We start from the raw sequence: 18,131 nt of genomic DNA, 5'->3' as shown, positions 1-18,131 counted from the left end.
TCTTTGCCACCTCCCGGTACAAAACGGCCCTTCTCCTGCTCTACAAAAGAAAAGCTTCTCTTTCATTCACTCCAAATTGTCCAGCAAGCCACCAGAGCATAAAGAAATGGATGGCTGGGATTATCACGTCAGCAAAACCTTCTCTAATCAAGTCACCATAAACCCACTGCCAGGCTTCATGTCTGTGTCACTGCTGTTTCTCCCCACTAGGGGTGAAGGGTGGCATCAGAAACCGGAAGTTTGGTGTGTGTTGCCATAGTCCACATTCAGACTATGTTAAAGATGGAAGCAGCAGGAGCAATGACACATTTTGTTTAAAGATCTTGCCTCTTCCATCCCCGAATCATCAGGGCGGGAGAGAAACACTGATGAGGGGCGGGTCCTTGTTTCATCCGGGTGAGGGACACATGGAATGCTTCCCTGCCTTATCTCTCCATATTAAAATCAGAGTATTTGAAGTTTATAAGAAGACCAGGAATGACAAACACGAGGCTTGCCCCTTCTCACCAGGAGAAAGCTTGGTAGACTCACTCTTCCCATCTGTGTCTCTGTTGTGTACTTGGCATCTTCTCAAAGAGAGGGGTTCAGTGTCCTGTTTACTTCTGATAGGGAATGACATGTCTTAGAGCAAGAGGGACATATCCAGAGAAAGTAGGATTTTATACTTTCTTGAGCATGTATTACACTCACAGGAAAGGCATTTTCATTAACATTTTCCAAAAGGCTACTCTCTTCCAAAATTCCACATTTTCCTTTATGTTTATCTTTTGCTCAGTGTCAAGCACCAACCACTTCTCATGTCTTTCCTATTTACCACACAATTAAAACTAGTTTATCTTAGTGGTAATATATTGTGGATTTTACTGTAAATAATGCACTTAACAATCACGAATAAAACTTAATACATCCGGGTTGTGGCCCAGTGCCTTTTCTTTTTGCGGTTAATTTCCTCCAAGTAGATTAACCTGGAATCTTACCAACTTATCTTAGCAACTCCTTAGGTACTAGTGTAAAACAAAATGTTCTCCAACGCAATCAGGATGCAATACTCTGGATTAAAACAAAAACAAAAACAAGGCTCATTTAGTTAGGATTAATTTCTCCCTCCCAGAAGTTGATATATGCTTCTATTTTGGTAAAAAGCAAAATTAGAAACTTACTTGTTTCCAGACATGAAATGAAATTTCTAGTCTAGATTCTATCTGGAATCTTGTCTGTTTCTCTGTCCTGTCGCTTCTCTGTAGAGTACTGCTGGGTGACCTAGAGGTTGGGCGTGCTGAGAGTTTCTTCTGTGGACCAAGGGAAATGGGAAGTGCAAATGAGGGGGAGGGGAAGGTCAGGAAGTGAGAGATTAAAGAAAGAATCCTGAGAGGCAGGTCCACAATGTGCAGAACCCCCGCACACAGACTGAACTCAGGAATCTGCCCTTGGAGCCCCATGGTTTCCAAGCTGTGTGCCCCAGAGACCCCTGGGGTGTCCGAAGCATTGATTGTGTGTGCGTGTTCTTTAATATGCAGAAAAAATTACTCGTATTTAACTTGCAGGGGTCGACATGGGCACCCTCTGCTCAGTCTGTGCACCAGATGATCGTGCTGTCATAAACTTTCCTTGGGGAGAGGGAGTGCGGCCACTGCCCCAAGGGGCCACCTGCATTTGCCCTCTTTCAGCAGGTTGTGATTGTGGCAATTTATGCGAGCCTGGTTAAGGAGATTTACAGATTACGCCAGCCAGTGTTAATTGATAATCCTTGCAAAAGGGACAACAGGCCTTAAAAGATTTCTGCAAACAAAACAAACACAAACAAAAAATTTAAAATCATAGAATCAGAATAAAGAAAATATTGGTAATATAAACACAAGGATATAACAAAAATAAGACAACTAATATTTTGTCAACGCTTATTACAAGCTCTCCATTATCCATATTCCAAGATAAAAATATCAATGATTTAATCAGAACTGACAAGCGATGGGCCACAATATTTTGATATCATCAAGAAGACTTTACAAGGCATTTATGTCTGCTATCATTAATGATTACTTGGGTCTTGTGTATATTGGGGCCTTTAGTCAAGGATGGTATAAGAAAACAACCATAATTCATCAGATATTTTCAAAAAATATGAATTTTTAATGATTATCTCATCTTTTTTTTTTTAACGTTTATTTTTGAGAGAAAGAGATAGAACGTGAGGGGGAGAGAGGGAACAAGAGAGAGGGAGACACAGAATTTGGAAGCAGGCTCCAGGCTCTGAGCTGTCAGCACAGAGCCCAACGCAGGGCTTGAACTCACAGACTGTGAGATCATGACCTGGGCTGAAGTCGGACGCTTAACTGACTGAACCACCCAGGTGCCCTGATTATCTCATCTTTTTTACTCCTATTTGTGTGTATGAGTTATTATGTATTAGATTATTTTCATGATAACTAAATAAACATGTTAGGCTTGCATGCTGCTTTGGTTAAACATATATATTTCTATATAACCAACCCACCCAAAACTTTGTGGCTTAAAACAGCAAGGTACTATTGTCTCTCATGGTCTGTAGGTTGTCTGGACTCAGCAGGGTAGTTTTTTTTTTTTTTTTTTTAAATTTTTTTTTTAATGTTTATTTATTTTTGAGAGATACAGAGACAGAATGGGAGTGGGTTAGGGGCAGAGAGAGAGGGAGACACAGAATCTGAAGCAGGCTCCAGGCTCTGAGCTGTCAGCACAGAGCCCAATGTGGGTCTCGAACTCACAAGCCGCAAGATCATGACCTGAGCCAAAGTTGGACGCTTCACCGACTGAGCCACCCATGCGCCCCTCAGCAGGGTAGTTTTAACGTGGGGTTTCTCCTGGGGTTTCAGTCAGTCTTCTGGGAGCTGTACAGTGTGGATGTACAAGATAGACACTCACAGTTGATACTGGATGTCGGCAGGGAGTTCATCTGGGTTGTTGACAAGTGAGCCTGCACATGGCCTCTCCATGGGCTTTGGGCTTTCTACAGCATGGTGTCTGGGTTCCAAATGGGGGAGACCCCATGCCTTCCAAGAGGAAGGAAGCAGGAGCTTCTGGGCCTGTTAAAGTATGCCCCTAAAATTGGAACAGTGTTACTTATACATTTGTGCCATATTCTATTGGTCAAAATAGTCACAGGGCCTACCCAGATTCAAAAGCGCGGGGAAAATAAACCACCTCGTGATGGGGTTGGAACAGAAGAGCACATTATGGCCATCATTGAAAAATACAGTCGGCCACATATGCTAAAACTTCCTTATGGGGCGTATAGTCAAAAAATTTGAATCCACTGGAAGGACTCAGAATGGTAGGTAAGATCACATACCTTGTCACAGTGACTTGATCTATAGCCTCGATCTTGGGGAATTTAGCTAACATCTCTGACAATGGAGAAGATAGGATCTGTGGGGTGCGGTGGGGCCACTTTCGAGTATTAGATAAGAAGATGTGCACCAAAGTACCCACGGTATCATAACTGGCTGGATCGGTAGCAGATATTCTTATGGTTTTGAGTTGGGGAGGGGCTGGTGTAGACACTTTATAGAGCAAGCACTCTGATGACAGCTTGGGGATGTATCAGAGGAGAAGGTGGAAGATCAAGGATGGGGCCAAGGAGACCAACAGGGGGACTGTCACCAGGTAAGGAGCATCGAGGAAGGAGCGACGCAGGCGGAGAAACGTGCATACAGAAGTCCTAGTGTGAATTGGTGACATACTGAATGGGGTGAGAAAGGAAAGGGAACATCTAGAGGTGTGCTTTTGTGATTGATCTTTTGTACATGGTAAGCAAATTTTGCTAAGAATCCGTCCCCATAAAATCATCAAGTCCTAATGGAGCATTGTGTGAAAGTCCTTTTATTTTGTAAATCAATTCATTTTATTGGTAAAAATATTATTGCTCAAGATAGAAAACATGACATTAAAGGTGTTATGATCATTTAGTTTGCAATAAAGTTAGTTAACTGTTACGAGTTGAATTGAGTCCCCCCCAAAAAGATATGTTGAAATCCTGAACTCCAGTACCTGTGAATGTGATCTTATTTGAAGACGGGGGACTTTGCAGATGTAATCAAGTTAGAATGAGGTGAAACTGAATTAAGAGGGGCCTTAGTCCAATATGAATTGTGTCTTTAGGAGGAAAATAGAGACACCTGTAATCACCCCCTTCGGAGACTCTGTAAGCCAAGGGACACCTGGGGTTACCAGCAGCTGGAAGAGAGGCGAAGGATTTTTCACTGCAGGGTTTTTTTGTTTGTTTGTTTTGTTTTTAATGTTTATTTATTTATTTTTGAGAGTGTGAGAGCACAAGCAGGGGAGGGGTAGAGAGACAGAGAGAGAGAGAGAGAGAGAGAGAGAGAGAGAGAGAGAGAGACATAATCTGAAGCAGGCTCCAGCCTCTGAGCTGTCAGCACGGAGCCCGATGCGGGGCTTGAACTCACAAACTGTGAGTCATGACCTGAGCCAAACAACTGAGCTGCCCAGGCGTCCCTCCACTGCAGGTTTAGCATGTGTCGCCCATACCTAGCCTCTAGAACTGCAAGACAGTTTCTGTGGTTTTAAGCCAGCCAGTTTATGATACTTTGTTACAACAGCCCTAGGAAACAGATATAGTAACTATATATGTACTACAAAGAATTATTCATTTTATTTGATTAAAGGGGTTTGGCATTGAATAAGCCCAACTAATTCTTTTGTCAAGATTTCTTTCTGGTTCACTGAACCAGTTCTCTGGTTTCCAGAGACCGGAGATGGGGCTTTCTCAGGGCGCCTCATCTGTCTGTGCCTTTCCAAAGGCAAGCAGAAAGCATGTAAATAATAGGTATGCAGTTTGTTTTATGAGCCAAACAGCCTTATTTCTAAACTGTTTATTAAAAAAAGAGAAACACTTGAAAAGCTAACTAGATATTTTTAAGGTTTTCGCCCATATAATACTGTTCTGATCATTAATATAGATAATCCAAGGGCAACTACTTAAAGTGAAGAACAATCATTTTTTTAAACTTAAAAAATAAAAACGTAACAATAGCTAACATTTATTGAGCAAGATGCTAAGTGCTGCTGAGTCCTTTGTACATATCTTCATGCTGAATCTCGTCACTGCTTTAATTTTTACTCTGATTTTATTTTTTAATGTTTATTTTATTTTTGAGAGAAAGAGAGAACATGGGAGAGGGACAGAGAGAGAATCCCAAGCAGTCCCTGCACTGTCAGAGCAGAGCCTGATGCGGGGCTTGAACCCTGAATCGTGAGATCATGACCTGAGCCAAAATTAAGAGTCAGGTGCTCAACTGACTGAGCCACCCAGGTGCCGCCCTACTCTGATTTTAAAGGTGAAACTCAAAACAGGCTAGTAATTTGCTAAAGGTCATAGAGCTAATAAGTGATAGAGCCAGGATACCAACCTTCTGCTATGACCAAACATATGACAATGCCCAAACCTGCACTGAGACCAGAGCCACATGGCGTATTAAGATATAAATAAAAATTAGGCAAAATTAAAAATTCATTTCCTTAGGTACACTAACCACATTTGGATGCTCAGTAGTCTCATGTGGCCTGGTGCAGGTACAGAACATTTCCATCCTTGTAGAAAGTTCTATTGGAAAGCACTGGTCCAATCCCTTAATAGAATACATTGAAAACCCCTGTTGTGACTGGTTAAGGGAAGAGAAGGAACAGGAAAGAGGAAAAGGAAAGAGAAAGATTTAGGGTGAGGGAGAGCCTTTTGGTGAAGAAAGAAACCTACATCTAGGGGTAGAGTGGGTTTCTGAGGACATTTTTAGTCTGTTATCTTGTGAACTTTAGCAGTGAAAATTCTGAAGCATGTTAAATATATACTTTTTAAAAATCAGAGAGTTAAAATTTAATGGGTAGTTAAATCTTAGCCTTGTGCCTGGCATTGGGTGAGGGGGAACAAACAGGCACAATTTACCATCACAGAAATTAGAGCAGCATGAATCAAATAATTCCAATAAAGTATGGCAGTTATTTTGAAACGGAAAGAATTCTATGAAAAAAAAAATATCAGAGGGGCCTATGGCAGCCTTGATAGGGTTCAGGGGTGTCTCCCTGAGGACGGAGTGCCCCATAAACTGATAAAGGGGGATGAGAGAGCCAGCCAATGGCAGGGGCGTGTTTCAGGCAGACGGCCAGCTGTGAGAAGGCCTGATGCCCAAAAGAAGGACTGAAATAGTTAAATGTGTGGCTGGAGAGAGGGAGAGTAGGGAACAGACAGCCAGAGAGTCAGGGGCAGGGTTCAGAATTTGGGATGGGTGGGAGAGCTGGCTAAAATATCTTGTCACAGGGGCGCCCGGGTGGTTCAGTCGGTTGAGCCTCTGATTTCAGTTCAGGTCATGATCTCGAGGTTCTTGAGTTTGATCCCCAGATCGGGTTTGCTGCTGTCAGCCCAGAGCCCGCTTCGGATCCTCTCTCCCCCTCTCTCTCTTCCCCTCCCTCATTCACACACACACACTCTCTCTCTCTCTTTCTTAAAAATAAATAAATTAAATAAATAAATAAATAAATATTTTGTCACCAGGATGTTGTAAAGTTTGAGAATTTTATTGGCCTAGAAGAGATATGTTCAGATTTGCATTTTGAGACGATTTCTCTGGTTGCCATGCTAAGAATGGCTTAAGGGGAAGCAAGGCTGAAGATATAGAGGCTACTTGGAAGCTATTTGGTACCAGGATGGCAATAATATGGCTGGAGAAATGGCGACTGTCAGGATATTTGGAGGTAGAATGTATAGACGTTGGTGATCAGTTGGCTGTGCTTGAAGGATGACCCTGATGTTTCTTGGTAGGGCAGCTGCATGGAGTAGGGGTCAGTAGCCTACAGCCCGCAGGCCAAATCCGCTGTGTCCTGTTTTTGAAAATGCAGTTTTATGGGAACCCAGCCTTGACTGTTCTTTTACATATTATCTGTGGCTGCTTTTGCCACACATTGACAGATCGGAGTAATTTAGCAAAGACCACATGGTCCTCAAAACATAAAATATTTACTATCTGGCCCTTTAAGAGAATGTTTGCCAAAGGAGATAAATGATCATTACTTTCATTTATTGAGGAATTAGCACTTACCAGACAAGGTCTTAAGTAATTTACATATGGTACATGTTACGATGGTCCATCCCATTTGGCAAACATGAAGTGTTGCCGTTGCCCCATTTTATTTACAGAGGCACAGATGTGACATTCTCATTCACTCCGGTAGCTTCAGTGACCACCTGCGTGCCACTGACTCCTCAGATGTCTACTTCTAAACCAGACCTCTCGTTTGAGCCTCAGACAGGCATATATCTAACAGCCAGTCTCAGAGACCAAAAACTCAGCATGCCCCAAACCAGACTCCTGCTGGTTCATCTTTCAGTGTTCCATTTTTCTTAGCGAATATCACCAACAAGAAGAGCAAGCCAGAAACCAAGGAGCCCTTCTTGTCACCTGTCTCTCCCTATTCTTTCTCTTGTCCACTCTGTATAAAGATTGCAGAAATCTGGCTGCTTCTCTCCGGCTGTATCACCCACCACCTGCCAGATCCAACTTATTAATAGGTCATCACTTATGTGGGTTCTATAATAGCTTTCTCATAAATCCATTTCTTCAGCCACACCCTCCTCCAGTCTCCAAACTGCAGCCATAGTGCACTTCAGTCCTGTCAACCTCCACCCCTGTTCCCTATCTAATCCTGCCCTTTGGATGGTTTTTCTTGTTCTTAGGATTCCATGAGTTCTTTCACTGTGTTTTTATGTTGTTTCATTGTTTTTGAGTTACTGTCCAGATAACAGGAGTGCAAAATAATTCTTGTCAATGCACATGCAAATAAGTTCTGAAGGTCAGGATTCAATTAATGTATCTCCCCTATTGTGGAAGAAGCTGGTTTTATGTCCATTTGCAAATTCATGTCACTATTCCTGACCCAGAAGTGTGTCTGTTCTTTGAACAAGTTTTAACATCTGCCTGGTAACTTCATTATAGTTACATGGACTATAATATAAATTCATTTTCTATGTATATGACAGTCATACTTTTACCTTTATCAGGGAAATTATCCTTTAACTCTCTTTAAAAGGCACTACGTGGTTGGCTGTCTGCCAGCCCTCCCAGTCTCACCCTCGACCAAGTTCCCTGCTTGTCTCCACTCCAGCCCTGTCTCTCTTGTCTTTTGTAAGTGCCACATTTCTTCCCTTCTCAGAGATGTTTTTTTCCTGGAACTCACTTTCATCCCAGATGTTTTTCATTCTCTCTTATAGTAAATATTTTTATCCCCTAGGTCTCTAGTTAAGGGTCCCTTGCTGGAAAGCCCTTCCGGACATTTCTGGTAAAACACAGGTAGCACTTGTTACTTTTGCTTTTTTACATTTGTAGGATTAGTTGCTGCTTTTTAACACAAGTACCATTTTTCTATGTGGCTAAAGGCAATGCATGATAATGCGATGGAAGTATGCTCACAATACATCCCCAGCACCTAGCCCAGTTCCTTCACGAATGTTACATACACAATAATAAGTATTTTAGACAGATTTTTGGTGTAAGTACTCACTGCTCAGGAGAGAGGTGGACTGAAAAAAATACATATTTGGGAGCCATCAGCATATAGGTTCAGCCACAAAAATGCACAGGAAGCAAACCATTGGGTTAAATGAAATGAAGGCTGTTAGAGGAGCCTTGTTCAGGTGGAATAATAGGACAGGAGTCAAATTGTAGCCACTTGAAGTGGGAGGAAATAGAAGCAGTTAATACAGATTGCCCTTGCACAAATGTTGGCTCTGACAAACCAAAAGGTATAGGTAGCACTGTGATAATTCTTGCAGTATATGTTCTCTTGATGGAAAAGGGAGGGTTTGGGGGCGCCTGGGAGGCTCAGTCCATTAAGTGTCCGACTTCAGCTCAGGTCATGATCTCACGTTCATGATTTTGAGCCCCACGTCGGGCTCTGTGCTTACAGCTCAGAGCCTGGAGTCTGATTCAGATTCTGTGTCTACCTCGCTCTCTGCCCCTCCCCCACTCATGCCCTCTCTGTCTCAAAAATAAATTTTTTAAAAAAGGGAGGGTTTACAAGTAACACTTAAAATAGCCAGAAAATTGGAGCTGTGTAATATCTATCTTTAAAACAATAACAGACTTTTAATGCATGTCTGGTGTAGTCATTTTTTTTTTTAATTTTTTTTAAAATTTATTTATATTTGAGACACAGACAGAGCATGAACAGAGGAAGGGCCAGAGAGAGAGGGACACACAGAATCTGAAACAGGCTCCAGGCTCTGAGCTGTCAGCACAGAGCCTGATGCGGGGCTTGAACTCATGGAGTGCGAGATCATGACCTGAGCCGAAGTCGGACGCTCAAACGACTGAGCCATCCAGGCATCCCTGGTGTAGTCATTTAAACCAAGCTTTTTTTTCCTTAAAGTTCATTTATTTATTTATTTTGAGAGAGAGCACGCAAGTGAGCATGAACAGAACAGGAGCAGAGAGAGAGAGAGAGAGAGAGAGAGAGAGAGAACCCCAAGCAGGTCCCACACTGTCATGCAGAGCCAGGTGTGGGGCTTGAACTCATCAGCCGTGAGATCATGACCTAAGCTGAAGTTGGATGCTTAACCGACTAGCCACCCAGGCGCCCCTAAACCAAGCTTTTGAATGCAAACTGTTAATAGTTCTTCACCTAAGAGTTTCTTATTTTTAGGCAAGGGGACAAGGTTGGAAAATGGCAGCACTAGAGTTTACTTAGTCTATACTTTTTTAAAAATTTTATTTTAAAATTCGATTTTAAATTTCTTCAGGGACTCTGGTTTCCAGCCACATGTGACCTGCCTGGGCTGGAACTTGTCGCTCCACCCAAACCTAAGGAGCTGTTCTATGCCTTTTCTGAAGGGAAGGGAGAAGTGAATGCTGTTTTCTGAGTTGAAAAGATTAGAGCTATATTGTCTTTAGGACTCTGAAATAAATTCTAAAACCAGACCAGATTTAACCGCTCTTACCCAGAATAAACCGTTCTCCCCCCTTTCCAAGAACGAATGAGCTACTTCCTATTAATTTAAAAGCCCAGAAAGGCTCATAACTGAAGCTGACGTCGCCCTGGGAGAACACGTAGAGAAGGCAGTAGCTTCCTTTTTCTTTTCAAAGGTTGCTTTATCAGCTTCCTTAAATATTGCTTCCACGGGTTTACAGCAGCGAACGGTCAGCTCGATTGGGGCTCTTTATTTTGCCTACAACACTGAATGGCTGGGCGGATGCAATAGCGTCGAGGTCTTCCGGCAGAAAGAGCTCTTAGAGGGCGTGAGCCTGGTAACCCTGCAGCACCCCACAACAAATCCCACTTGAGGAGGTGGTGCAAAGAAATCTAAACCCCAGATTCACGTTCTCGCTCATGCGTTTGCACGTGGGGATCGGTGGCAGAAGAGAGCCAGTGCGCAACTGCCAATCCCGGACTGCAGACTCGGGGGCAGAAGCTTTTAGCTTTTCTGTCCACGGAAACTCTTCCCCTAATGTAAATTAATTTCCCCAAGTTTGCCTTCGCCCTGGCCGAGGGGCGTGTCCGGGCCGGTAACCCTGGGGTGGCTCGGTAAATGCTCCTGAAGTGCCTGCCTTTGGAAAGGCGCTCGCTCGTGGCGCGCACGCTCGTGCCCCAGCCGGAGACCAAGTGGCGGAAACTAGGGCTTTGGTTTTACCCACGGAAAAGAGAGAGGGACCAGACGGTTGGAGGCTCCACCCCCGGGGATGCTGGAGGGGCTGCGTTGTTCCCTGCGCCTGGCCCTGGCGCTGGGCCCCAGGCGGCGGCAGCCCGCGCCGCGCAGTCGGTGCGCCGGGACTTGGTCACGCCGCCGGCTTTCGCGTCCAGCCGCGCGCTGCGTGCGGCCACAGCTCTCCGCAGCCCCGCGCCCCCGGGGACTCCCCATGGCCAGCCCAACCCGCGCCGCTGCGGCCTTCGCCCGCCAGGTACCCGAACCCAGACGTTTGCGGAAGGGGGGCGGATTGCACCGGCGTCTCCGAAGCCTGCCGGCCTGGTCGGGCGCATCGCTGTCGTTTCCTGCACTATCCTGCTTTGCCGCACACTGCCGTTCCGTCTCCACCCAGGCGTTTCCTCTCTCCCCAATCCTAACCGAAATCTAGAGCCCCAGCCAGCGAACTCCGCCTTGCAGAGGCCCCCGCCGGCCAGGTCTAATGCCCAGCCGCTGACGTGCTCCGGAGCGCGGCGTGGACAGCCACCGGGGACGTGAGGGTCGCCATGGAAGCTTCTTTGGGGGAGGAGGGGGAAGCGGAATTTCTGGGCTGCCAGAACTGACAACCACATCCTGCGTTCCTTTGCCACCCCAAAATATTTTGACCGCAGCCTTCTGCCTTCTTGGATTCCCCCCCCCCCCCCCCCGACTTTTTTTTTCCCCTCTCCATCTCTTATGTAGCTATTTAGCAGATTGGGGGGAGGGGGGTTGTTTGTTTTGTTTTTAAGGTATGCACCTTTCCCCAACTCGTCCCTCAACCATTGTGCCCTTAAGTATCTTTTGAATTACCCCCTAATTTCCTGAGGTTTTGTCCTTAACCTGTGAGGTTTGGTGTCCGTGCGCCCGCATTGCAGGACCCTGCCCGTGGAGAAAATGGTTCATTCTCGTCCTCATCCCTTTTCCAGCCTTGCTATTGTGCGCCAGTGATTGACAAGACCACGAGGCTGAGCTCGCCCAGGAGATTTTTCTATAAATGGCTTAAAACCCTGGTCTAGACTATTCGCTCCGATGTAAGGGGGACAATCACCTTCTTGTTCTTTGCTGGTGAACCCTGGCTCTGTAGGGCGAACCTGGAATTTAACCAGTCTGCCCTAAGCTAGCGGTGGAGGACGAAAACAGCTGCGTCCTCCTGAAAGGTTGAAAGTGAAGGGCAGCGCTCCCAGGACGCTCTCCTTTGGGGCTGGTGCCCGGGTGCTAGATCTTCCTCCTGTTTGCTTGGGTACCTGAGCGGAGCACGCGGTGTGATGGTGAGTGATACTGATTACCCCAGGCCACAGTTTACCCACCTGGTTTTACTTAATGAATTTAATTCTTCTTTAAGGACTGCAGTAACGGATGCTCCCCAGAATGTACCGGAGCAGCGGGATCAAAAGAGATGGTGGGGACTTTCAAGGTAAGGTTATTTGCTCAAGGTTAAGTCCTACAACAATTAACTGAATAAATCTATTTCTTGTTGAGATTTGGGGCAATTTCACGGTGTGGATTTTACAGTAGTTTAGATATGCTGCCATGCATTTTAGATTCCACTGGGGGGGGGGTCATTTGGGGAGCAGTAATATCTTCATATCTAAAATTACCTAGCAGTTAATTACTTATTTCATGAATCATAACTTTTTCTTGAAAAACAACTAATTTGTAAATATTCATCTAGATAGAGGTTTATCTGATTGTCTAAGTATAACCTTTCACTATGCTTGTGGAAAAAGTTACACTTGTCATTTTTCTCTTTAAACCAACACCTAACATTTTACAGTAAATGTGTTGTATTTTCCTACCTACTCTCTGAATTATGGGGTTTGTATATTAAATAATCTCATAACTTCCCAGGCAAATAGTGAGGAGCAAATGAGGAACAATCTTGTAAAAGCACTTTGAAAATCATAAAAATACAAATATAAGGTGTATTATTATTTTCTTTATAAATTATCATCTCCACTGCACCCCACCAACCATGGAGGTTTTTGCTTCCTCTCTTTATGTCTCCTGCCTATTTCAGTCACTCACTGTCAATTGTCATCCATAGCACAGAGTGTCCTCATGATCTCACATCCTGGCAGGGTTCAGAGAGGGAGTGGAAACTTGACTCATCAATTTAACACGCACCCAGCTCTTACTGTGTGTTAGGCATTGGAAATCTGAAGATAAATTCAAGATAAGGTCTCTGCTGTCAGGATTTAAAAAAAAAAAAATAGAATATCGTAATTTCTTTACAAAAATAAGCTTGTGAATTTTATGTGTCCATAATGCTCCTGGTCCTTTAAAGATCATATCCTCTGTAACCTTATAGCTGATCTAATCTACTCTGCTAATCTATTAAGACTAAGTTCTAATACATTTGGAGACTTAAATATATTGAGATATTGGGTCCTAGGAAAAATGAGATAAAACAGACTCCTATTTGATAATCTCTCAGAGTCCTTTTATATAGTAGGTAAATTCCTCAAAGGGTATATAGATGAATGTGATTTTTTTCCTCAAAATTTCTTTATATTTTTATACATAGAGAATTTTTGCCAAGTTAAAATTAATTCATAATGTAAATCTGTTTGCTGAATTTAGATTTCTATATATTATGTTTTAGTTAAGGGAGAGGTGTGCTGACATTCTACATTTGTATTTATATATTAAAACATGGGTTGTTAATGGTGGTTGTATTCACAGTGCATATGTGATGAGGCAAATGAAAAATGAAATTGATAATTTTGGGAGAAAAAATGGTGGGTTTTATAAGACCATTTTTGCTTTTGACAAAAAGCAAAAATATTTTTCTATCTCTTTTTTATTTACTCCATTTGTATTTTTAAATTGCCTTTTGGATTTCTCATAGGGAGTTTTCATATTGTATCTCCTCCCCTCATTTTGATGCAGTCATTTTATTTATTTTTTATTTTTTTAATGTGAAATTATTGTCAAATTGGTTTCCATACAACACCCTGTGCTCATCCCAAAGGGGGGCCCTCTTCAATGCCCATCACCCATCCTCCCCACTCTCCCACCCCCGATCAACCCTCAGTTTGTTCTCAGGTTTTTTTTTTTGTTTTTTTTTTTAACGTTTATTTATTTTTGAGACAGAGAGAGACAGAGCATGAACGGGGGAGGGGCAGAGAGAGAGGGAGACACAGAATCGGAAGCAGGCTCCAGGCTCTGAGCCATCAGCCCAGAGCCCGACGCGGGGCTCGAACTCGCGGACCGTGAGATTGTGACCTGAGCTGAAGTCGGAGGCTTAACCGACTGAGCCACCCAGGTGCCCCTGTTCTCAGTTTTAAAGTGAGGATCCAGTTTCCCAACAAAGCCCAGAAATAAGGTGCCTTATTACAGAAGCTTTCTATGGACTCCAGAGTAATCTTTGTTTCAAAGAAATCCGCTGTTTCTTCCACTTTCCCCTGCTTTATTCATCTCCACAGAATGTGACACTCGAAATCTGTAATTCTGCTCTTTGTACCTTTCTATTAGGTTTTAAAAGAGGGTCTCTAAAAGATCATGAACATAGCACCTAAAACTTTCGAAGTAGAGTAAGAAAAGTGCACTTTTTGTAGAACAAAGTTGTACAATTTCTGATACACTTGTAAGGCTGAGATAGCTCTTAAACATTACGTGTTGTGTCCAATGCAGAGAACAGCTCCAATACTGAGCAATGAAGGAGAGATGTTGCTAGAATGCTGGCTAATACAGCCCTCAGGTGCAACCAGGTTGCATTTGCCTCTTATGGGCTTCCCCATTTCAGAGCAAATACTTACCCAAGCGTGGCTTTGAGTTAGGAACTCATTGTTTTTTTAATACGCTTTGTTTTTGTCAATATTTGCCATTTCACAGTCCAGTCCTTTTGGCCTTGCCTTTCAAATTCTTCCTCAGGCATAATATGGCCTGAAGTCATCAGAGAACATGGAGCATTGGAAAGGGACAGATTAATTATGCAGGAGAGAGTATCACTTAAATATTGTTCTTTTTTATCCATCTTTGGAAAGTAAATGTAGAAAGTTTCTAAAGAACACTGATAAAAACTGTTTGCAAAATTTCTTTTATGCCAAAAATTTTTTCACCACCTTAGACTTGATTTCATATCTACTCAAAACCAGTCACAAACTTCAGCTAATATTGTTTACTTTAGAATTTCATTCAGTGTCCAATTAGGATATTTAATATTCTTAGGTAATTTCTCTTGGAGCTCAGGTTAAAAGCTGTTAGTTTTAGTTTCCAGAATTGCAGAAAATTTTTTAAAGAAAGGAAAATAGACTTCTTGATGAAATTCTGAAAGCACTAAGTTGTGCATTACTTTGAAAAACTGTATGTTGGGCAATCCTTTACAAATTAGAAAGTTAGAGGGTTGCTGTTCTTATCATTAATAAATCACATCTTATAGGGGCGCCTGGGTGGCTCAGTCGGTTAAGTGTCCGACTTCGGCTCAGGTCATGATCTCGTGGTTCATGGGTTCGAGCATTGCATCGGGCTCCGTGCTGACAGCTCAGAGCCTGGAGCCCCCTTCAGATTCTGTCTCCCTCTCTCTATATACCTCCTCCACTCACACTCTGTTTCTCTCTCTCTCTCTCTCTCTCTCTCTCTCTCAAAAATATTTTTTAAAAATCACATCTTATAAAAGGATGTAGCGGCCTATGAAAATAAGGCTTATAATTTAATCATTTGTATTCAGTTTCCAGAAACTTAATTAGTAGTATCAAGTTATAATTACAGGAGCACTAAGTCGAGCATAAAACCACCTATTCTATATCTTTGCCATTAACTAGCTTGATCTCACAGGGCCAGTGGATCACTATGGGTGGTCCTAGAGATATTTTAAGGAGAGTTCAGAAAAGTAAAAATTATATACTATGCCATGCTCATTCTTTTTTTTTTTTTTTTTTTTAAGAGAGAGATAGAGCATGAGCAGGGGAGGGACAGAGAGAGGGAGACACCAAACTGGAAGTGGGCTCCAGGCTCCACATTGTCAGCACAGAGCCTGATGCGGGGCTCAAACTCACAAACTGTGAGATCGTGACCTGAGCTGAAGTCCAAGGTTTAACCACTGAGCCACCCAGGAGCCCCTAGGTTATGATAATTCTTAAAGTTGGTTCTTTAAGGATCTGTAGTAACAAAAAAGGTCTTTTAGTAAGATTTTTATAAAATCTACAGCAGTCTGTTGTGTTGAAATATACTAAACCATGAAGATCAATCCATATTTAGTGAAATTTACAACAGAATTATTAGTACATATTTGATGTGTATAGTAGTTACTGTGCTAAATGAGAGTCGAACATAATCCAAAGCAATGACTGCCTTTTCCAAATGTTCAAATTGGCTAAAAGATTTTATAGAGCCAAACCAAACATTTTGGGAGCTGGGATGTCTATCTGTGTAGAGGGATTGTGTGAGCAACTGCTAGGCAGTTTGAAAAGCTGAGGATACCCCCAGACTGCTGGGCCAGATGGGGTGCTACAGTTTCCATACTTCCTGCTGGAGTAAAAGAGAAGAGAGTTTGGATAAACTGGCCGCACCACATGTCCAGTGTTACAGATGGAGGAAATGATGGGAAGAAAAAGAGGTAAAGGTGGGAAGACATCTGTAGCCAGGTTTTAGTCCTTCCTGTTAAACTATGGCATATAAACAAGAATGCTTAAGGGCTGGTCAGTTTTCAGGCACTGAGGAGACCCCAAATACAGCCCCCCTGTGTTCCTTGTTAACAGATTGTGTTTGCAGTTCTCCGACCAGCCCTGCTAGGCTCCCTTGGAACTTGATAGATCAGTGTGATACATTTCTGACCAGTAAGGCATATGGAAATTCCTGGAGAAATGTTGCTTTTGTGATCAAAAGGAAGAGACTTGTCTCCTCTTATCCTTTTCCTCCCCTATCTTTGGACCTTGATGAGATCATTAAAGCTGAAGCTACAGCTATAAGCAGCTCTTCTTTGACCCTGAGGAGAAGGCTAAGAAAATCACAGGGCCTTGAGATGATGGGGTTCTGTCGGACCTGGCTCTTTCAGACTTAACGTGAGAAAACCAACTCCTGTTTGTGTTTTACTTACTTGCAGCTGAATGCATTCCTAAATGATAAGTAAAAGGTTAATGCAGGACATTAGTGAGAGGTAGAACTGAAAAAACAAGTTAGTGCCATACTTGGGATACTTAATTTTGCAGCTAAAATATTTGGCCTTAAATCTATAGCCATTTAGGTATTCAGTGCACATTGAAAATTATGATCAAGCATGCGATTATGTTCAGAGAGATTATAAGGAAGAGATACAGAATATTTGCTACTGAGGGGGTAGTAGAAATTGAGGAATCAGACTTCTTAAAGAGATTCTTGAAATTACAAGTGTCTCTATTACTGATAGGGGGAACCGAGGGTTGGGAGAATGTTGTGAGAATGATAAATTACCTCGAAAGGAATGAAGATGTAAAGAAAATACAGGAAAAAATAAACAATGAATTTGTTAATGGAGGTCCTGTCTGGAAAGTGGGAATGTGGTGGCCAGGGTGCTAGTTGGGAATTTGACACTTTTCATTTTTCTTCCCTTTACAGTAGAAATTTAAAGTAGTAAACACGTATTACTCTTACTAAGTGAATTAAGGCTTAAGAAGTAAGGAAGTAGTGGGGCGCCTGGGTGGCGCAGTCGGTTAAGCGTCCGACTTCAGCCAGGTCACGATCTCGCGGTCCGTGAGTTTGAGCCCCGCGTCAGGCTCTGGGCTGATGGCTCGGAGCCTGGAGCCTGTTTCCGATTCTGTGTCTCCCTCTCTCTCTGCCCCTCCCCCGTTCATGCTCTGTCTCTCTCTGTCCCAAAAATAAATAAAAAACGTTGAAAAAAAATTAAAAAAAAAAAAAGAAGTAAGGAAGTAGAACATAATAATATATCAGAAATAGGGACCAACTTTTGGAGGAAATAGGTGTTCCATTTTAGATACGTTCAGTGTGAGATAACCAAGGTCCTGGGATTACAAAATAATGTACAGATTTTGATAAGAATTCACAAATGAGACTTGAATCTCTGAAGTGGTTCTCAGCCCTTCCAGTCTTAGCAGCCAGTGTTGGGAACCCTCACTCCTCAGGTTGCTGAAATCTGTGTGTGTGTGTGTGTGTGTGTGTGTGTGTGTGTGTGTGTGTATACATATACACACACATATATGTACACACTCACACACATATATACATACATATGTTCATACATGTATATATACACTTATATATGCATACATATATATACATACATATTTATACATATATATAAATATATATACATATATATAAATATGTATATATGTATAATATTTATTTTTGAATAAGAGAGCGAGAGAGAATTCCAAGCACGCTTTGTACTGTTGGCACAGAGCCTGACTTGGGCCTAGAACTCATGAACCGTGAGATCATGACCTGAGCTGAAATCAAAAGTCGGACGCTCAGCCAACTGAGCCACCTAAGTGCCACC

The 18,131-nt window shown here is 42.7% G+C and overlaps 1 protein-coding gene across 3 annotated transcripts in view; it reads left to right on the top strand.

The window, feature by feature from the left end:
* BCAT1 (branched chain amino acid transaminase 1) overlaps positions 1 to 18,131 on the top strand; it is a 99,929-nt gene that overhangs the window by 22,867 nt on the left and 58,931 nt on the right. For 2 of the 3 annotated variants that reach the window (XM_049625190.1, XM_049625189.1), the window contains exon 2: positions 12,039 to 12,110. In XM_049625190.1, the coding sequence (XP_049481147.1) occupies positions 12,039 to 12,110 (72 nt within the window). Of the gene's footprint in view, positions 1 to 10,626; positions 10,935 to 12,038; positions 12,111 to 18,131 lie in introns of those variants that run through there. The other variant, XM_049625191.1, reaches the window with a different exon arrangement.

The sequence above is a fragment of the Panthera uncia genome, chromosome B4 (genome assembly GCF_023721935.1).
Source record: "Panthera uncia isolate 11264 chromosome B4, Puncia_PCG_1.0, whole genome shotgun sequence".
Taxonomy (NCBI): domain Eukaryota; kingdom Metazoa; phylum Chordata; class Mammalia; order Carnivora; family Felidae; genus Panthera; species Panthera uncia.
This window is presented reverse-complemented; position numbering and strand designations above follow the sequence as displayed.